This window comes from Theropithecus gelada, chromosome 16 (assembly GCF_003255815.1).
Source record: "Theropithecus gelada isolate Dixy chromosome 16, Tgel_1.0, whole genome shotgun sequence".
NCBI lineage: Eukaryota > Metazoa > Chordata > Mammalia > Primates > Cercopithecidae > Theropithecus > Theropithecus gelada.
Genome location: NC_037684.1, coordinates 51,507,146 through 51,525,285, shown reverse-complemented (window position 1 = coordinate 51,525,285; position 18,140 = coordinate 51,507,146). Strand labels below are relative to the sequence as shown.

Sequence of the window (18,140 nt, the reverse complement as noted above, 5' to 3'; positions counted from 1 at the left end):
GGATCACAAGGTCAGGAGATCGAGACCATCCTGGCTAACATGGTGAAACCCCGTCTCTACTAAAAAATACAAAAAACTAGCCGGGCGAGGTGGCGGGCGCCTGTAGTCCCAGTTACTCGGGAGGCTGAGGCGGGAGAATGGCGTGAACCCGGGAGGCGGAGCTTGCTGTGAGCTGAGATCCGGCCACTGCACTCCAGCCTGGGTGACAGAGCGAGACTCCGTCTCAAAAAAAAAAAAAAAAAAAAAAAAAATTTATATTTTGTAACATAATTGATATAAAGACAAATATAACCCAGGCTCAGTTCTAGTTATTCATTCTTCTGAATTTTAAAAGGAAACTTGGCTGACCCCTAATGGTATCATGGGCCCTGGTGACTGATGAAGTTGGCCTTGTCTGCCGAACAGTGGAAGAGTTTTTAGTCTCGTTGAGCTTTGTACTGGACATTACTAATTTCTAATCCAAAACATCAAGTGAAGTGGCTTGTATAAATAACTGGTTTTCCTCTGGGAGGTTAAGGCAGGTGGATCACTTAAAAGTTAGGAGTTTGAGACCAGCCTGGCCAACATGGTGAAACCCTATCTCTGCTAAAAATGCAAAAAGTAGCTGGGTGTGATGGTGTGTGCCTGTAGTCCCAGCTACTCTTGAGGCTGAGGTGGGAGAATCGCTTGAGCCCCTTGAGAACTGGGAGGTGGAGATAGCAGCGAGCCGAGATGGCGCCACTGCACTCCAGCCTGGGCGACAGAGCAAGACTCTGTCTCAAAAAAAAAATAAATAACTGGTTTTCTGAACAAGGGCCTTTCCCATAGGTGCTAACTTCTCAAAGCCCGGCTGGGTGAACACTGAGCCTGCTTTGCAGGTAGCGAGTGGTCGCGACAGTGCCATTCCCTGGCCTCTGCATTCTGGCTTCTGGCCTCCCTGTGCCTGCTCACGCTCTGGCTTTCTCTTCCCAGGAACACCATGGAGGCGCTGCCCGCCTGCCTGCTCCGAGACGCGGCCCAGGAGGCCCTGGGCGTGGCTGTCATAGGCATCGACGAGGGGCAGTTTGTAAGTCGGCTTGTCCTGGTATCACTCTTCCTGACAGCTCCCGCTCTGTCCTCCGTTTTCCGCCGCTGACTTGGAGGTTATCTGATCTTTTAGTAAAACAACAAGGTTAAATAGCTACAACCAGTGTTGGAATACCCTCTGAAGGCCCCCTTCTAGTTTCCCTGTCATAGTCATGTAGGATTCATTTTACCTTTTTTTTTTTGAGATGGAGTTTCACTCTTGTTGCCCAGGCTGGAGGGCAATGGCGCCATCTCACTGCAAACTTCGCTTTCCGGGTTCAAGCAATTCTGTCTTGTCTCGGCCTCCCAAGTAGCTGTGATTACAGGCATGCGCCAGCACGCCCGGCTAATTTTATATTTTTAGTAGAGACGGGGTTTCTCCATGTTGGTCAAGCTGGTCTCAAACTCCCAACCTCAGGTGATCCACCCCGCCTCGGACTCCCAAAGCCCTGGGATTACAGGTGTGACTTACCGTACCTGGCCATTTTACCTTTATAAAAAATATATATCTATTTACTGGCAAGATGCAGTGACTCACACTTGTAATCTCAGCCTTTGGGAGACCAAGGTGGACAGATCGCTTGAGCTCAGGAGTTGGAGACTCACCTGGGCAACATAATAAAACTCCATCTCTACAAAAAAAAAAAAAAAAATCGCCAGTCATAGCGGTGCACACCTGTGGTCCCTGCTACTCAGAAGGGTGAGGCAGAAGGATGGAGCCTGGGAGGTCGAGGCTACAGTGAGTAGTGATAGCGCCACTGCACTCCAGCCTGGGCGACAAGGCCAGACCCTATCTCAAAAAAAAAAAAAAAAAAAAAAAGGAAGGTGGGGAGTAGTGTTTGGTTTGCCTCATGGTTCCTTCCGCTTGTTTCTTATACGTTTATTTTCTTGTTGTTGAAGTGCATTTTTTAGTAGTTTTTGCAGCCAGGATGTATAGATGGAAAGCTGCCAGGCTTTGTATGGAAATCTTTCTTTTGTCCTCTAGTTTAAGCTGGGCAGCAAGGGATAGGTTGATTTTGTGTAGGTTTTTTTTTTTTTTTTTTTTTTGAGACGGAGTCTTACTCTGTCACCCAGGCTGGAGTGCAATGGCACGATCTCAGCTCACTGCAACCTCTGCCTCCCGGATTCAAGCGATTCTCCCACCTCAGCCTCCCAAGTAGCTGGGATTACAGGCACCCACCATCGTGTGTGGCTAATTTTTGTAGAGATGATGGTTCACCATGTTGGCCAGGCTGGTCTTGAACTCCTGACCTCAGGTGATCCACCCGCCTTGGCTTCCCAAAGTGTTGTGATTACAGGCGTGAGCCACCACGCCCAGCCTTTTTTTTGAGATGGAGTGTCTTGCTCTGTTGCCCTGGTTGGAGTGTATTGACATGATCTTAGCTCACAGCAATGTCCGCCTTCTGGGTTCAAGCAATTATCCTGCCTCAGCCTCCTGAGTAGCTGGGATCACAGGTGCGCACCACCATGCCTAGCTCATTTTTGTATTTTAAGTAGAGATGGAGTTTCACCCTGTTGGCCAGGCTGGTCTGGAACTCCTGACCTCAGGTGATCCACCTGCCTCGGCCTCCCAAATTGCTGGGATTACGGGCGTGAGCCACCACGCCCAGCCTTGATCTTGTTGCTTTGAAGAGTGGCAGCGCTGGTCGTTGTGTTTTTGCTCAGGGGAAGGCTGCCATCTCTCTAATGTTACCTCTGGTCAGGTATTCTATCTGTTCTCTCTCAGCACAATGAGTCTAGGGTAAGCTTTGTTTTCGTTTATCCTGCTTTATAGTTGGTGTGCCTTTTCATTTCTGGGGAAGGAATGAAGCCATTATCACTTCAGGGCTTTCTCTCCTCATCCCTCTCTGAGGTGTTCTGGCTTCCATCTTCCAAAGTGTGTTTTGTTTCAATGACTATTTTTGTATCTGCTGCTCTAATTCATCATCCTCCATTTTGACAAGTTACTGTTGGGTTATTTTTAAATTTACGCTGTTCCTTCCGTTATGTTTCTGAAAATTTTTTCTTAGACTTTTCCAGATTTTTCTGTTTCCTCAGGAACACATTCTGCAGTTGAGTTTCTGGGTTATTTTCTGTTATCTTAGTTTTTCTTTCTCTGCTTTGGAGTTTTTTATTTTTGTTAGTTTATCACAAATGAATGAAACCGAAACTGTCTCCAAGGGGCTCAGCAGACTTGACCTCTTAGGTACTTTTAGGGTTGCCTCGAAGTACACAATGTGGTGGTTTGATATAAACATAACAGGAATTTATTTCTCACTCACGGACCCCTACGTGGTTCCAAGCCGGTTGACGGGGAGGCTGCCACGAGGCGGCTTAGGTCACCCTGGCTGGCTGTATACAGACACGGAAGGGGAGAGGCATGCCCCATGGTGTGAGGTTTTCATGGGCCAGGCCAGAAGCTGCAAATGTCACCTCTGCTGATCTTTCAAAGACTAGAACCTGGGCACAGGGCCACCTATACGTTTAGTAGTCCAGTTCTCTTTTTGTTTGTTTTTGAAACAGAGTCTCACTCTGTGGCCCAGGCTGGAGTGCAGCTTAGCTCACTGCAACCTCCATCTCCCAGGTTCCAGTGATTCTCCCGCCTCAGCCTCCCGAGTAGCTGGGATTACAGGCTCCTGCCACCATGCCCGGCTAATATTTTGTATTTTTAGTAGAGACGGGGTTTCGCCATGTTGACCAGGGTGGTCTCGAACTCCTGACCTCAGGTGATCCTTCTGCCTCAGCCTCCCCAAGTGCTGGGATTACAGGTATGAGCCACCGTGCCTGGCCACACTTAGTCTAGTTCTATACCCTGGACTGTACATTTAGTCTAGTTCTCTACCCTGGAGGAAGAATACATGAGTTTGTTGGTGAGTGCTTCGAGATCTCTAGCCACCTTGCCTCCCAACACAGAGCCAGGCTGCTCCGGCTGGAATACCCTGCCCGGACATCACAGGGCCTGTCCCCCCTGCAGGCCAGTCCTGCCTTCCTGGTTCTGTTCTTGCCCAACATTCTGTATGAGTCACAGCTACAAATTCCATTCCCATGGGGAGGCTGACGGGCCCTTCCCCTGAGCGGGGCATCTGCCCTGTGGAGTTCAGGGACTCACTCCAGGCTGCCAGTGTCCGCTCTGGGTTCCCGACCACCTGGCAGCTGGCATCTCCCTGCCTGGGTGTGCCCATTCCGTTTTTGACCTTCAGAGGTGCGCCTCTGAGCACCCCCCTGCCTCTGCGTACATGGCAACGTTGTTGCTGCCCCGTGGTTGAGGGACTCCAGGCGAGAAAGTGAGCCCAGGCGGGGAACAGGGCTGCAGCTGTTCTGTTTTGTTGTCAAACCATGGCCTCGGAATGCATCCACGGATTTTGCATCAGCTTTGGGGACATGGCCCTCTCAAAACAAGGAAGCTTCAGCTTTGGCAAGGCTCTCCCTCCTTCAGACCTGCCCCTGTCAGTTGTTCAGTAGCTCTGTTCTCCTGGCTCTGTGTAAACCTTGTTGACAGAGGCTGACCCAGACCTTCCAGGCACAAACCTTTCCCTTCTCCTTCCTCCTTCCTTCACATCCCAATGCCCCGAGTCAGGGGCCAGCGTGTTAAGTCCTGTCCCCTGTGCAGCCTGTGGGGGGGATTTCTCCGTCTACTTCCTCCCTGGCCAACAAGTAAAACTTGAGTGCGTTCAGTGAGTGTTTATTACACCCTATCCAGACATCAGCATTCTGCCCTGGCCTCTGTGTGCCCTTGTTCTCTTCAAGAAGTTCAAGGTCACAGCCTGACCAACCTGGAGAAACCCCGTCTCTACTAAAAATACACAATTAGCCGGGCATGGTGCTGCGTGCCTGTAATCCCGGCTACTCGGGAGGCTGAGGCAGGAGAACCGCTTGAACCCGGGAGGTGGAGGTTGCAGTGAGCAGAGATTGCGCCACTGCACTGCAGCCTGGGCAGCAACAAGAGCAAAACTCTGTCTCAAAAAAAAAAAAAAAAAAAAGGAAGTTCAGGGTCTTCCCATTGCAAGCAGTTCTAGATGGAGGAGAGGGGTTCCCAGCACGGGACGCAGCAGAAGGACTGTCCTTCGTTCCTTCATCGTCCACCTGGACAGTGGCTGAAGCCCGGCCTAACCTGCCTTGTTCTTGTTTTCTGGGTCAGCAGGGAAAGCCTCTCACAGAGTAGCCACTGTGCCGTCCTGAGGAAGGCCTTGGGTCAGAAGCTTCTGTGCTTCTTTGTACCCCGCGAGAGACGCAGAGGTGCCCATGCTGCTTTGTAGAAACTGTTGGCATCCAAGAGAGATTCACCTGGAAAACCTGAAGCTACTAGCTGGGGGTGCTGTGCTTCAGATGCTGGTGGTGGGTGGGAACCCTGGCCCCCGTGCCACCCCCACGTGCTCATCAACAGCTGCACAGTGTGTGGCGGGCTCGCAGGGTTGCTTTGCAATAGTAGGAGCTCTGATTTATTTTTTTTAACTTTTCTTCTGGCTGGGCACGGTGGCTCACGCCTGTAATCCCAGCACTTTGGGAGGCCGAGGCGGGTGGATCACTTGAGGTCAGGAGTTTGAGACCAGCCGGGCCAACATAGTGAAACCCCATCTCTACTAAAAATACAAAAATTAGCCAGGCGTGGTGGCGTCCACCTGTAATTCCAGCTACTTGGGAGGCAGAGGCACGAGAATTGCTTGAACCTGGGAGGCAGAGGTTGCAGTGAGCCAAGATCATGCTACTGCATTCCAGCCTGGATGACAGAGTAAGACTCTGTCTCAAAAAAAAAAAAAAACCTTTTTGTGTTTTCTGTTCTACTACACAAGTAACACAGGTTGAGTATTCCTTATCCTAAATGCCTGGGACCAGAAGTGTTTCGGATTTCAGGTTTTGGAATATTTGCATGTTCATAATATAATGAGACCTTGGGAATGAGCCCCAAGTGTAAACACAAAATCCATTTATGTTTTATAGACATCTTAGCCTGAGAGTAATTTTATGTATTTTGTCATTTGGGCGTGAGCCACAGTTTTGACAGTGACCTGTCCCATGAGGTCAGGTGTGGAATTTTCTACTTGTGGTGGGCGCTTGAAAAGTTTCAGATTTTGGAGCCCTTCGGGTTAGAGATGTGCAACCTATAATAAGTTTAATCTGGCCGGGCGCAGTGTCTCACACCTGTAATCCCAGCACTTTGGGAGGCCAAGGCGGGCAGATCACGAGGTCAGGAGATCCAGACCATCCAGGCTAACACAGTGACACCCCGTCTCTACTAAAAGTACAAAAAATTAGCCAGGTGTGGTGGTGGGCTCCTGTGGTCCCAGCTACTCTGGAGGCTGAGGCAGGAGAATGGCATGAACCCGGGAGGCGAAGCTTGCAGTGAGCCAAGATCGCGCCACTGCACTCCAGCCTGGGCGACAGAGTGAGACTCCGTCTCAAAAAAAGCAAGTTCGTAATTCATATAAGTTACCACAGCCCAAGTCTCCTAAGCCAGAGACCACTAAGAACACCCCTTGAGTTGAACAACTCTGGTTTGTTTATTTATTTAGAGACAGGCTCTCTATGTTGCTCAGGCTCAACTGCAATGGCGTGATCTCAGCTCACTGCAACTTCTGCCTCCTGGGTTCAAGCAATTCTTGTGCCTCAGCCTCTCAAGTAGCTGGGATTACAGGCATGCGTTGCCACACCCAGCTAATTTTTGTATTTTTAGTAGAGACGGGATTTTGCCATGTTGGCCAGGCTGGTCTCGAACTCCTGACCTCAGGTGATCTGCCCGCCTCGGCCTCCCAAAGTGCTGGGATTACAGGTGTGAGCTACTGCACCCGGCCAAAGTTTTATTTCACATGTACTCTTTATTTCCTGGGACTGCCATAGCACAGTACCGCAGGCTGGGAAAGGGAGCAACAGAGACATCCTCTCACAACTTCAGAGGCTGGATGTCCAAGATCAAGGTGTTGGCAGGGCTGGTTCCTTCTCAGGGCTGCAAGGGAGGGACTGTTCCTTGCTTGTAGGTGGCGTCTTCTCCTTGTCTTCACGTTGTTCTCCTGTGTCTGTGTCCAGGTTTCCCTTTTTATTTTTAAACTTTTTGTTTGTTTTTATTTTTTGAGACAGTATCACTCTGTCACCCAGGCTAGAGTGCAGTGGCAGGATCTTGGCTCACTGCAGCCTTCACCTCCTGGGTTCAAGCAATTCTGCCTCAGCCTCCTGAGTAGCTAGGATTACAGGCATGCGCCCCCAGGCCCACCTCATTTTTGTATTTTTAGCAGAGACGGGATTTAATCCTTGGCCAGGCTGGTCTCGAACTTCTGACCTCAGGTGATCTATCCACCTTGGCCTCCCAAAGTGCTGGGATTACAGTTATGAGCCACTGTGATTTCCCTTTTTATAAGGACACTAGTCATTGGATTAGAACCTACCCCGATCACTCCACTTTGTAAGACCTTATCTCCAAATGAGGTCACATTCACAGATATTCTGGGTTAGGACATCAGCATATGAATTTGGCGGGGTGGGGGACACAATTCAAACCATAATGTCCCCTAAACACAAGGGACAAAACCACCAACAGCAACAGCATGACTGCCAGGGCCCACTTTGAAACGTCCCAAACAACTCGGATACCTCCATCTTTATCTCCAAGGCCGCTGGTTGCCCAGGGACCTCTGCTGGGGTTAGGGTTTAATGCTTACCTGGGAGAGGGGTGGCGTCTGCACTGGAGGAGGACGCCACCGGGGGAGGAAGTGCCAGGTGGAGTGGGGGCTGAGGACCTTCCTCCATCCTGAAACCCTGAGGTGGGAGAGTCTGGGGTCTGCCTTCCACCCTCATGTGGAGGGTTAAGGAGCAAGGTTCTCAACTCAGGAGGTTCTTCCCCTCTCGATTCCCACCCAGGGGACATTTCACAACAACTAGAAACAATTTTGTCACAACTGGGGGGTGGGAGGCATGCTCCTGGCATCTATCTAATGGGTGGGGGCAAGGGACGCAGCTAACACCCTACAGTGCACAGGACACAGCGAGATCCAGCCTCAAATGGCAGCGATGGCAGCGTCAGCCCTCCAGGGGGCGAGCCCCTGGTGCAGGAGGCGTGCTGGCCCACAGCTCCTTGCAGGCTGGGAGCTGCATTTTTGTGACATGTGATGAGTCCTCAGAGAAAAAGAGGGAATGAGTGCATGGCGGGGAGGGGCCCCGGCGTGCTGGAGTCTCTGGATTTCCTTCTCCAGAGGCCCCTGCAGGCAGCTGAGCACAGTCAGTCACGTAGGGCTTCGCTTGGATCCAACTGGAATTTTTCAAGCCACCCCTTAGTCCTTGCCTTGCTAAGCCCTCATGTCCCAATAACCTCGAACCTCAGTACCTGGCTGAGAAAGCCTAAGTGGCCCCGAGAGAGAGACCCTGCACCCAAGGACAAGGACATCCCCACTTCACCCAACCCAGAGGCCAGTCTGGACATATGAACTCAACCAGCTAAGAGTGATATGATTGATTGATGAGAATCACCAAAGCACTTGCCAGAGTTTGAGCTTCTCCCTGGGCCAAAGTGAAGTTTGATTTACGCAGTAAATGTGCTCTGTGCAGGCCTGATACTTAGAAGGCTGTGCTGTGTCATCCTGCTCTGTAAATGGCCAGTAGGACCCCTGCCCCTTCTCAAAGCACATTACCTGTTTAAAAAGGGGGAGGCAAGAGCACAAAATACCCACCTATTCACCAAAGAGCCTGTATATAACTTAGGGTCTTCCATCGTTAAACAACAGGACCTGGCTGGGTATGGTGTCTCACGCCTGTAATCCCTGCACTTTGGGAAGCCGAGGAGGGCGGATCATGAGGTCAGGAGTTTGAGACCAGCCTGACCAACATGGTGAAACCCTGTCTCTACTAAAAATACAAAAATCAGCTGGGCATGGTAGCAGTCCCCTGTAATCCCAGCTACTCGGGAGGCGGAGGCAGGAGAATCGCTTGAACTCGGGAGGCGGAGGTTGCAGTGAGTCGAGATCACACCACTGCCCTCCAGCCTGGGCGAAAGAGTGAAACTCATCTAAAAAAAAAAAAACAAACAGAACCTTCCTTGCTCTTAGTGAAGAGGAAACAGGTTCAGAGACGTCAATTCATTGCCAAGGTCACACAGATAATGGGTCCAACGAAGAGCAGTGTCCGAGCTCAAGGCAGCAGGCCTTTGGCCGCTGCAGTGTTAAACAGCACAGCTGGTGTGGAAGTCCGATGCTGAGTCCTGGGGACCTGGACTTGGAGCGGAAGGTGGCTGCAGGGGGAAGGGGCTGCACAGTTGTGGATATGGCTGTTATTGCTGGGAGGGCACACAGAGGGACACAGTCCCCCGGGCTGTGGAGCCTCGTGGGAGAGTTGCTCCAGGCCAAAGGGCCGGAGTTGTCAGATGTGGCAGCATCTTCGCTGGGGATCCAGGGAGCTGCTGCTGGGGTGGAAGCTCACACTTTCTCCACCTGCCCTTTCCAGTTCCCTGACATCGTGGAGTTCTGCGAGGCCATGGCCAATGCTGGGAAGACTGTGATTGTGGCTGCATTGGATGGGACATTCCAGAGGAAGGTAAGGCATCTGATCCAGGTCTGGAGCTGGGATCCAGGAGGGGAAGGGGCTTCTTGGGGGGTACACAGACCCCAGCTCTGGGTGACCAGGGCTCAGCCACCACAGGGGTATGGCCGAGCTGCTCAGACCAGGCCTTGTCTGAGCCCAGGGACTCCGTGGTCTGTGCAGACTGGTTCCATCTGTCTGGCAGGTGCTTTGAATCAGCAGAGGGACAGAGCTGGGCATGGTGCTCTGGGGGTCGGGGGAAGGACTCCGGTCAGAGAGAACTCCTGGCTTTAGTGCTTGTGAATCAGAGGGTTTAAAAGAAAAACCCGCCTGGTGAGGTGGCTGAGCGCCTGCTGTCCTTCCCTGGGAGCACAGCCATTCGGGACCATCCTCAACCTGGTGCCGCTGGCCGAGAGCGTGGTGAAGCTGACCGCGGTGTGCATGGAGTGCTTCCGGGAAGCCGCCTATACCAAGAGGCTCGGCACAGAGAAGGAGGTAGCTCCACCTGCCTTCCCTGCCTTCCCTGCGGCCGGCGGGGTGGGGGTGTGGCTCTGCCTCCTTCCTGTCCTGGCCCTTCACCTGTCCTCTGTCCCTGCCAGGTCGAGGTGATTGGGGGAGCAGACAAGTACCACTCCGTGTGTCGGCTCTGCTACTTCAAGAAGGCCTCAGGCCAGCCTGCCGGGCCGGACAACAAAGAGAACTGCCCAGTGCCAGGAAAGCCAGGGGAGGCCGTGGCTGCCAGGAAGCTCTTTGCCCCACAGCAGATTCTACAATGCAGCCCCGCCAACTGAGAGGCCCGCGAGGGCTGCCCGCTCCCTTCCTGCCGCTGCTGCCCAGCGGACACTGCCCCACGTGCTGCCTGGCCACTCCAGGAGGAAGCTGGGAGGCGTGGAGGGTGACCACACCTTGGCCTTCTGGGAAGTCTTGGTGTGGCTGCCCCACCTGCCACATACTCCCTCCTCTCCTACCCACTGGCCTGCTTAAAGCTTCCCTCTCGGCTGCTGGGACGATCACCCAGGCTGGAGCTGGCCCCGCTTGGTGGCCTGGGATCTGGCACACTCCCCCTCCTTTGGGTGAGGGACAGGGCCACACGCTGTTGACATAAGCCTGCTTCTTCCTCTCTGCGGCTTTCACTGCTGAGTTTCTGTTCTTCCTGGGAAGCTGCACCAGCACCTTTGAGCCTTGGGTCACACTGAGGCTTAGGCCCTTCTTCCTGGGACCGGCTCCTGCCCTCCCCTGAGGATGGCCTGGACTCACGCCCTCTTGCTTCCTTTTGGGCTCAAAGCCCTTCTTACCTCTGTTGATGGTTTCCACAGGAACAACAGCATCTTTCACCAAGATGGGTGGCACCAACCTTGCTGGGACTTGGATCCCAGGGGCTTACCTCTTCAAGTGGGGAGACAGCGCAGGGTCCATGCCTCTGCTGTAGTGTATGAAATTAACTAATTCCAAATTCACTGATTGGTGGATGCACATTTCTCTTTAACCTGGGTTTCCCTGGGTCTCATGGACAGCTTCAGCTTGATTTGGGTGGGGATTTTCTTCCAGATCTTTTTGTTTTCTTTCGAGACAGGGTCTCACTCTGTTGCCCAGGCTGGAGTGCAGTGGTGCAATCCCTGCTCACTGCAGCCTCTGCTTCCCCAGTTCAAGCGATTCTCCCCAATTAGCCTCCCAAGTAGCCGGTATTACAGGCATGCACCACCACACCTCGCTAATTTTTGTATTTTTAGTAGAGATGAGGTTTCACCATGTTGGCCAGGCTGGTCTTGAACTCCCGGCCTCAAGTGATCCACCTGCCTCGGCCTCCCAAAGTGCTGGGATTACAGGCGTGAGGCACTGCGCCTGGCCCCCAGATCTTTTTGTAGTAACTGATGTCTTAACCACAACCCTTTAACTGAGAAATGGTCATGGGGCGTGTCCTAAGAGGAACATCATCTGCTTCCTGTCTGGGCCAGAGTCAGGACAAAAACGGTGTGCAGAGGAGCCCGGGGCCCAGCTGGAAGGATGAGGCACTGTCCTGTCGCTGGGCCTGCAAGGTCAGGTTTTGTTTGTGAAACAAACTCTTGGCAATTCAGGAGTCAAGACATCTCCCAGCTGTGCCTCAGAGATGGGCTGTTGGCAGCTCACTTGGGGGCAAGCATCACTGGGGTAAGGTGTGGACTTGGTGCTGTGCCTGAGTGTGCCCTGCGCAGACAGGGTCACCGCTCCCAGGGCCTCCCCAGCCTCCCTCTCCCCTTCGCTAGTGATGTCCCAAGCCAAAGCCATTGGGTGAGGCTGGGAGCAGCACCCTGTTAGTTTGTACTGGGGATTTTTAAACAATAGGGACTTGCCGATGACAGCTCCGTCACTGCTCAAAAGAGGAAGCCAGGAGTTGCTTCAGGGCCCTGACCTCTTCCAGAGATGGGCCTAATCTCCAAGGGGTGGGCTGGATGGCCAAGGCCACTCCCTGCTGTGTCCCAGGAAGGCTCCAGAGGTGCTGACCCTGGAGTAAGGTAGAAACCTGGTCTTAGCCATGGCACCCCTCATTCAGTGCTGGGAAAGGTTACCGGGAAGGGGCGTTCACCGGCAACTCCCAGGTACCCCCACCCCAACTCTAGGAAGGGAGCAGCAGGACCCTGGCACTGCAGGCCAGAAAAATCTTGTTTACAGGCTGAGCACAGTTACTATTTTAAGATGATGAAAGGCTTGTGCGGAATGCGACCCCAGATAGAGGGAAGGGGGCCAGCCAGGCAGGCTGGACGGGGCGGACTGCCACTGCCTTGTTCAAAATACAAGTTCCATAAAGCCAGCCCCTAAGGGTGTACCCAGAGGGGAGTCTTCCTCCAACCCCTAGGCTGTGGCTCAACCAATGACTAGAGACTGACTGAGAAAACATTTATTCTGTCTCCAAACAGCATCCCAGGGCCGGGTATCTCCCCCAAGGCTTTATAATACATTCAGCACAGACAGTCTAGGAGCCATGGAGCACCCCTGCCCTCCCCATGCTTCCTAAGTAACAACTGCAGAATATTTACATAAAGCTGGGTGTTGTCAGGCAAAGCCCTTCCCTGCTGCCAGGGGTGGGAGCAAGGAGGAAGTGCCGTGAGCACCAGCCCGCCCTCACGCCATGGGAGGCAGCCCAGAGGCCACCGGCATAGGGTGGCGGCCCCCAGATCATACAGCAGTGGGCACAGCGGAAGCAAACCTGAGTGAGGACACAAGAGCCTGGTCCAGCTCCGCTGCACAGGGCAGGTGTGATGGCCCCCACGAGTCTTTGGCAGAGAACGCAGATAACAGCGGCTCCCACAGCCTGACCCAGGCCAGGGGAAGCTGAGGCACTTGTCAGCAGCACATGCCTGCTGGCTTCTAGCCACTCCAGGCGGGGCTGGGGTCGTTAAAAGCAAGGAAAAACACTAGCTAAAAACCCTTTCCTAAAAGTGCCCTGGAGGAGTGAGAGGCTGACTGAAGCCCTCCGCGCACAGGCACTGTGTGGCTCTGCCAGCCCCCGCTAGGCTGGGAGGCTCTTCAGCTGTGTGTCAGCTGCACAGGGTAGAACAGGCGAAAGACGGGGACTGGCAGTTTCAGGAGGCTCATGGGAAAGTCCAGGGCAGAGGGGAGGGCCCTTTCTGTGCCCCTTCCCACCCTAACTGCTACTCAGTACACAGGGGGCGGCTGGTAGCCCTCGGTGGTCTCCGCATTCTGGGTGAAGGGAGGCTGTTGGTAGTTGTCCACAGATGCACCTGGGTAGGAGGCATAGGCAGTGTTGGGGTCCGGGGTGGGGTCGACGTAGTTCTGGATGAAGTCATCCACGCCAGCCTTGTAGCGCTGGTAGGCCAGGGAGGCCAGCACACCCTGCAGGGAGGGCACAGAGGGGTACAGGTGGGTGGGGGACCCCACCTTCTACCACCCTTTACCCAAGACCCCAAGAACCGGCCCCTGGCCGTCCTACCCAGGAGAAGATGGAAAAGAAGCTGAAGGTGATGGCTGCCCTCGCAGAGTCGGCCCCCACCAGCACGTCCTTCGGGTCGGTGGCCGCCCACTGGTTGGTGAGGAAGCAGAAACCAACAAACCACAGGAAGGTCCAGAGAGCTGGGGGAGGACGGGTGGGGTGTCAGTTCCATGGAAAGGGAGGGGCTTTCCAGGACTCTGGGAGGGGACAGGGCAGGTAGGGCAGGGCCTAGGCAGGGACCTCCCGGGAGCCTCCACGATATGGAGGGGAGGACTTGGAAGCCGGGCTGGGATCCGCCTTGGCATGGTGGGTCCCAGCAGACAACCTAGGGGACAAACGGCAGAGGCAAAGCCCATCTGCTCGGGTGTGCTGGGGGTCCACTCAGCTTCTAGCTACCCCAGGCAGGGCTGGGGCCATTCAAGCAAGGAGAAACGCTAGCTGAAAACCCTTTCCTAAAAGTGCCCTGGAGGAGTGAGCTGCTCCCTGCCCTCCCAGAGAGGCCGAGGCCCCCCAGCTGCGGAACCCCAGAGCTAATGCGTCCCCTTCCTAGTCACCTCCCAAGATCAAATGGAGGTGCCACAGGCAGATACCTGAGAAGAGCAGGTCACCAATGACCAGGTACTTGCGGTCAGTGGCGTTGCTGATCTGGGGGAAATATGCGTCGATCACCAAGAAGAAGGCCGAGGCCAGGAAGGCCAGCACCCCGATGGCACTGCCATAGCGGCAGGCATCCTCATTGTGGTTGAATACGCAGTACATCTGCTTAGACTTGTGGGTGTTGCTGTAGCCCTCGCCATAGATGCAGGAGAACACGATCAAGGCGAAGACCTGCCAGGAGAGGAGGACCTGGTAGGGCTGGTGGCCGCCTGAGGGGCACACACAGCGGGGACCCCAATGGGGTGTACAGACGCAGGCCTCTCCCACCACTGCTGCCCCCTTTTGGGTTTTTGTTGTTGTTTTTTGAGATGGAGTCTTGCTCTTGTTGCCCAGGCTGGAGTGCAGTGGTGCGATCTGGGCTCACTGCATTTTCTGCCTCCTGGGTTCAAGCAATTCTGCCTCAGCCTCCCTAGTAGCTGGGATTACAGGTGCCCTCCACCACACCTGCTAATTTTTGTATTTTTATTTATTTTTATTTTATTTTATTTTTTTTTTTTTTGAGACGGAGTCTCGCTCTGTCACCCAGGCTGGAGTGCAGTGGTGCGATCTCAGCTCACTGCAAGCTCTGCCTCCCGGGTTCACGCCATTCTCCTGCCTCAGCCTCCCAAGTAGCTGGGACTACAGGCACCCACCACCACGCCCGGCTAATTTTTTTTTTTTGGTATTTTAGTAGAGACGGGGTTTCACCGTGTTAGCCAAGATGGTCTCGATCTCCTGACCTCATGATCCACCCGTCTCGGCCTCCCAAAGTGCTGGGATTACAGGCTTGAGCCACCGCGCCCGGCCAAATTTTTGTATTTTTAGTAGAGATAGGGTTTCACCATATTGGCCAGGCTGGTCTGGAACTCCAGACTTCAGGTGATCAGCCCTCCTCGGCCTCCCAAAGTGCTGGGATTATAGGCATGAGCCACCTCGCCTGGCCTGTTGTCCCCTTTTGGAGGCTGGCATGTTAGCCCCTCCAAACTTTGTGGAGGTGAGCTGATGAGCAAAGTGCTTCCTGGTGCACCCCAGGATTAGAATCTGCAGGCACCAGGGGGCCTGCCCCTGGGAATCCTGGACTGAGGAGGGGTGGGGAATGGGCAGGGACCTCCTAGGTAGGGGCTGCTCCTGCCCCAGCTGCCTGCCTGCAGGAATCATTCTGTTTAGGTACCTGATGGATGAAAGGCCGTCCTTCCACCCCCAGCCCAACCTCACCTTGAAAGAGGTTTAAACAAGACAGACCACCAAGTCACAGAGTCTCACCCAGTCGCCGTCACCTTCAGCCCAAGTCACTTCTACAGCGCCCAGTCTCTGCCTGAACACCTTGGTGAAGGCGGACAGGCCCTCTTGGGAAGGCCATTCCGGCGACCCCGTGTCTTCACCTCCTGGAACCCCCTCTAACCCCTCCCTGGTTGAGCCTGGCCAGCTTTCTCCAGACAAGGACTTCCAGCCTCTGTGGCATCCTGGTCCCTCCCAGTCTGTCTCCCAACCCGAAAAGGGCCCTGCATGCACAGGGCACTACAAGGGGCCTAACTCAGGCCTGTGGATACAGCTTTGAACTCAGACCCCTGGAGGACCCACGGTGGGTGTAGGGGGGCTCCAGCCCCTTGGGAAGAGCCCCATGCCACCTCCCTAAACTTCAAGGCCACCACCCATGCTTGCTCCACCTCAGCAGATGTGGGACAGGTCTCTGGGCATAAGGCTCCCTCTGGGATGGTCCCAGGCCTCTCCCTTGCCAGTCCTGCCGTGCCCTCCCAGGGAGCTCCCTACAGGGCTCTGGAGCTGGCAGTCACAGGCCCCGCCCCCAGCTAGAAATGAAGCCGGACCTCCGGGATGATGGGAGCAGGGTGCCCATCCAGGACTCCTGGCACTGTCATCCCGACCCACTGGGCACCTGATTCTTGGACACAGCCCAGGACAGAGGTGGTCAGACCCCACAGCCTGGCTGGGAGCACGTGTGGGCGCCCTGGGGGACCTCAGAAGCTCCAGGCGGTCAGACCCCACAGCCTGACTGGGAGCGGCTGTGGGCGCCCTGAGGGACCTCAGAAGGCATGGTCTGGGCACAGCAGGTCCACCTCTGCCTGCCCCCTCATGACACCCCCTCCAGCTTTCAGGGCTGGCTGTCCAAGAACAGGCCCCCTCAACACACAAAACCTGGTTTTGGAAGTATTGCCCAGCTTATTGAGAAGGGGTACATCCTGGGGTCCCTCAACTTCGGATGGGAAGGCGGACCCGTGGCGTGCCCCGAGTGGGAAGGAGACCCTGTTTCATGGCGTTGGGTTGCCCCCCGCCCCCTCCCTTATCCCACGTGGCTTGGGAAAGCCCAGTCCCGGTGAACTCCACAAGCTGGGAGTCGCGGCAGCGTGCGGGCCACCTGTTCGGGAGCTGCCCCCAAACTCCTCCCACTGCCAGCGAGGCAGGGGCCCGCTCCCTGCGGAGCCTCGGGACACCCCGCGTCGGGGCGCGGGGCTGGGGGTGGGGTGCGGTGGATGGCGGGACCCGGGACTGGGAGGAAACAGTGGGACAGACTGTGGAGGGCGGGAAGGCGGGGCCCGGGACGCTGGAGGCCGGCCCCGCTCGCCGCCAGGCCCCGGACGCGGCCGCCGCCACCTGTCGCGCTCGTGGGCCAGGGGCCCCGCCGGGCCTGGCGGCAGGGGGGGTCCCCGGAGTGCCCTGGCCCGCCCTCCCCGGGCTCACCAAGCACACGGCGCGCGCCACCACCTGCGGCTGCGTCAGGAAGCGCCGCAGGTCGAAGGAGCCGCCCGCCTTGGCCGCGCCGTAGGCCCCGCTCTCCATGTCGCCGTCGCCGTCGCCGTCGCCGCCGCCGCCGCCGCCGCGGAACGCTGAGGAACCTGCCCGGCGCCCCGCCCCGCTCCACCCGCCGGGGGCGTGGCCAGGCACCGCTAGGGACCGAGGGCAAAGTGCGGCCCTCGCGAGCGGCGGCGGGCCGCGGGACTGCGCTTCTAGCGGCTGGGAGGGGCTCTGGCCGCGGAGCACCGGTGTCCACCCTACCTCGGGGTCGAGGGGCTAGTTCCCGGGCCACGCCGGCCACAGCACGGACCAGAAAGGGTAAGAGAGTCCCCCAGGAAAACGGACGAACGGAGGACCACTCACCCTCTTTGCCCCTGCCCTCCTGCCGCCGCCTCTAGGAAGCCCACCACCTACCAAGAACCCACCCAGGCTCATAAGCACCCCCTCCCCCATCCCACTGAAAAACCCAGGTCACACCCTGGAGCCCCCTCCCTGCCTGGCCTGCCACTCTTTCCTCCTCTCTGGGACTAAACCTGGGGTAGGGTCAAAGACCCCCATTCCTCCTGGTCTGGGCAGAGCCCCAAGGCTGTGAAGGGCAGTGTGGCTTCACACTTAAGATGATGTGCAAGACTGGGCACGGTGGCTCACGCCTGTAATCCCAGCACTTTGGGAGGCCGAGGCAGGTGGGTCACCTGAGGTCAGGAGTTTGAGACCAGCCTGGCCAACATGGCAAAATCCCGTCTCTACTAAAAATACAACAACAAAAAATTAGCTGGGCATGGTGGTGAGCGCCTGTAATCCTAGCTACTTGGGAGGCTGAGGCAGGAGAAGTTTTTGAAACTGGGAGGTGGAGGTGACAGTGAGCTGAGATCAAGCCACTACACTCCAGCCTGGGCAGCAGAGCAAGAGTCTGTCTCAAAACAAACCAACAAACCCAAAAAACCAAAAACAAAAGTTAGCGAGGTGTGGTGGCAGCTACTAGTAATCCCAGCTACTCCAGAGGCTGAGGTGGGAGAATCTCTTGAGTCCAGGAGTCCAGGAGGCAGAGTTTGCAGTGAACCAAGATCGTGCCTCTGCACCCCAGCCTGGACGACAGTGTAAGACTCCATATCAAAAAAAAAAAAAAAAAAAAAAAAAGGCATGCAAACAGAAACGAAGTTTTCAGGGCGACAGGCAGGGGGCAAAATTTAATCCAGTTCCAGCCCCTTCTCACCTCCATCCCTCTCTACCCCCATCCCAAGAAAAACCGGTACAGAGCGTCCCGTGCAGGGAAGGCAGGCTCTGTGTGTGTTGGAGGGGGAGC

The 18,140-nt window shown here is 55.3% G+C and overlaps 2 protein-coding genes across 5 annotated transcripts; one reads left to right on the top strand and one right to left on the bottom strand.

Annotated features, from left to right (window-relative positions):
• Window positions 1-361: 361 nt before the first annotated feature.
• TK1 (thymidine kinase 1) lies at window positions 362-10,979 on the top strand. Its single transcript, XM_025363487.1, has 5 exons — window positions 362-371; window positions 858-1,045; window positions 9,448-9,537; window positions 9,898-10,017; window positions 10,122-10,979. The coding sequence occupies exons 1-5, from the start codon at window positions 362-364 to the stop codon at window positions 10,311-10,313; spliced, it is 600 nt and encodes a 199-aa protein (XP_025219272.1). The 3' UTR covers window positions 10,314-10,979.
• Window positions 10,980-12,379: 1,400 nt separating this feature from the next.
• SYNGR2 (synaptogyrin 2) lies at window positions 12,380-16,960 on the bottom strand. 4 transcript variants are annotated; one of them, XM_025363542.1, is made up of 4 exons: window positions 16,784-16,960; window positions 14,041-14,278; window positions 13,451-13,590; window positions 12,380-13,353 (listed from the first exon to the last, which is right to left on the bottom strand). In XM_025363542.1, the coding sequence occupies exons 1-4, from the start codon at window positions 16,880-16,882 to the stop codon at window positions 13,156-13,158; spliced, it is 675 nt and encodes a 224-aa protein (XP_025219327.1). In that variant the 5' UTR covers window positions 16,883-16,960; the 3' UTR covers window positions 12,380-13,155. The 4 variants fall into 4 exon arrangements, with proteins under 4 accessions (XP_025219327.1, XP_025219329.1, XP_025219328.1 ...); XM_025363544.1 differs by having other exon boundaries at window positions 12,380-13,326; XM_025363543.1 differs by having other exon boundaries at window positions 16,808-16,898.
• Between the last annotated feature and the right edge of the window lie 1,180 nt (window positions 16,961-18,140).

Coding starts and splice junctions, on each gene's coding strand:
- TK1 (XM_025363487.1), top strand. Junction 1,046..9,447: donor GCATCGACGAGGGGCAGTTT/GTAAGTCGGCTT, acceptor TGCCCTTTCCAG/TTCCCTGACATCGTGGAGTT. Junction 9,538..9,897: donor ATGGGACATTCCAGAGGAAG/GTAAGGCATCTG, acceptor CTGGGAGCACAG/CCATTCGGGACCATCCTCAA.
- SYNGR2 (XM_025363542.1), bottom strand. CDS start 16,882: ATGGAGAGCGGGGCCTACGGCGCGGCCAAGGCGGGCGGCTCCTTCGAC. Junction 14,279..16,783: donor TGGCGCGCGCCGTGTGCTTG/GTGAGCCCGGGG, acceptor CTCTCCTGGCAG/GTCTTCGCCTTGATCGTGTT. Junction 13,354..13,450: donor TCTTTTCCATCTTCTCCTGG/GTAGGACGGCCA, acceptor CCCTCCCTGCAG/GGTGTGCTGGCCTCCCTGGC.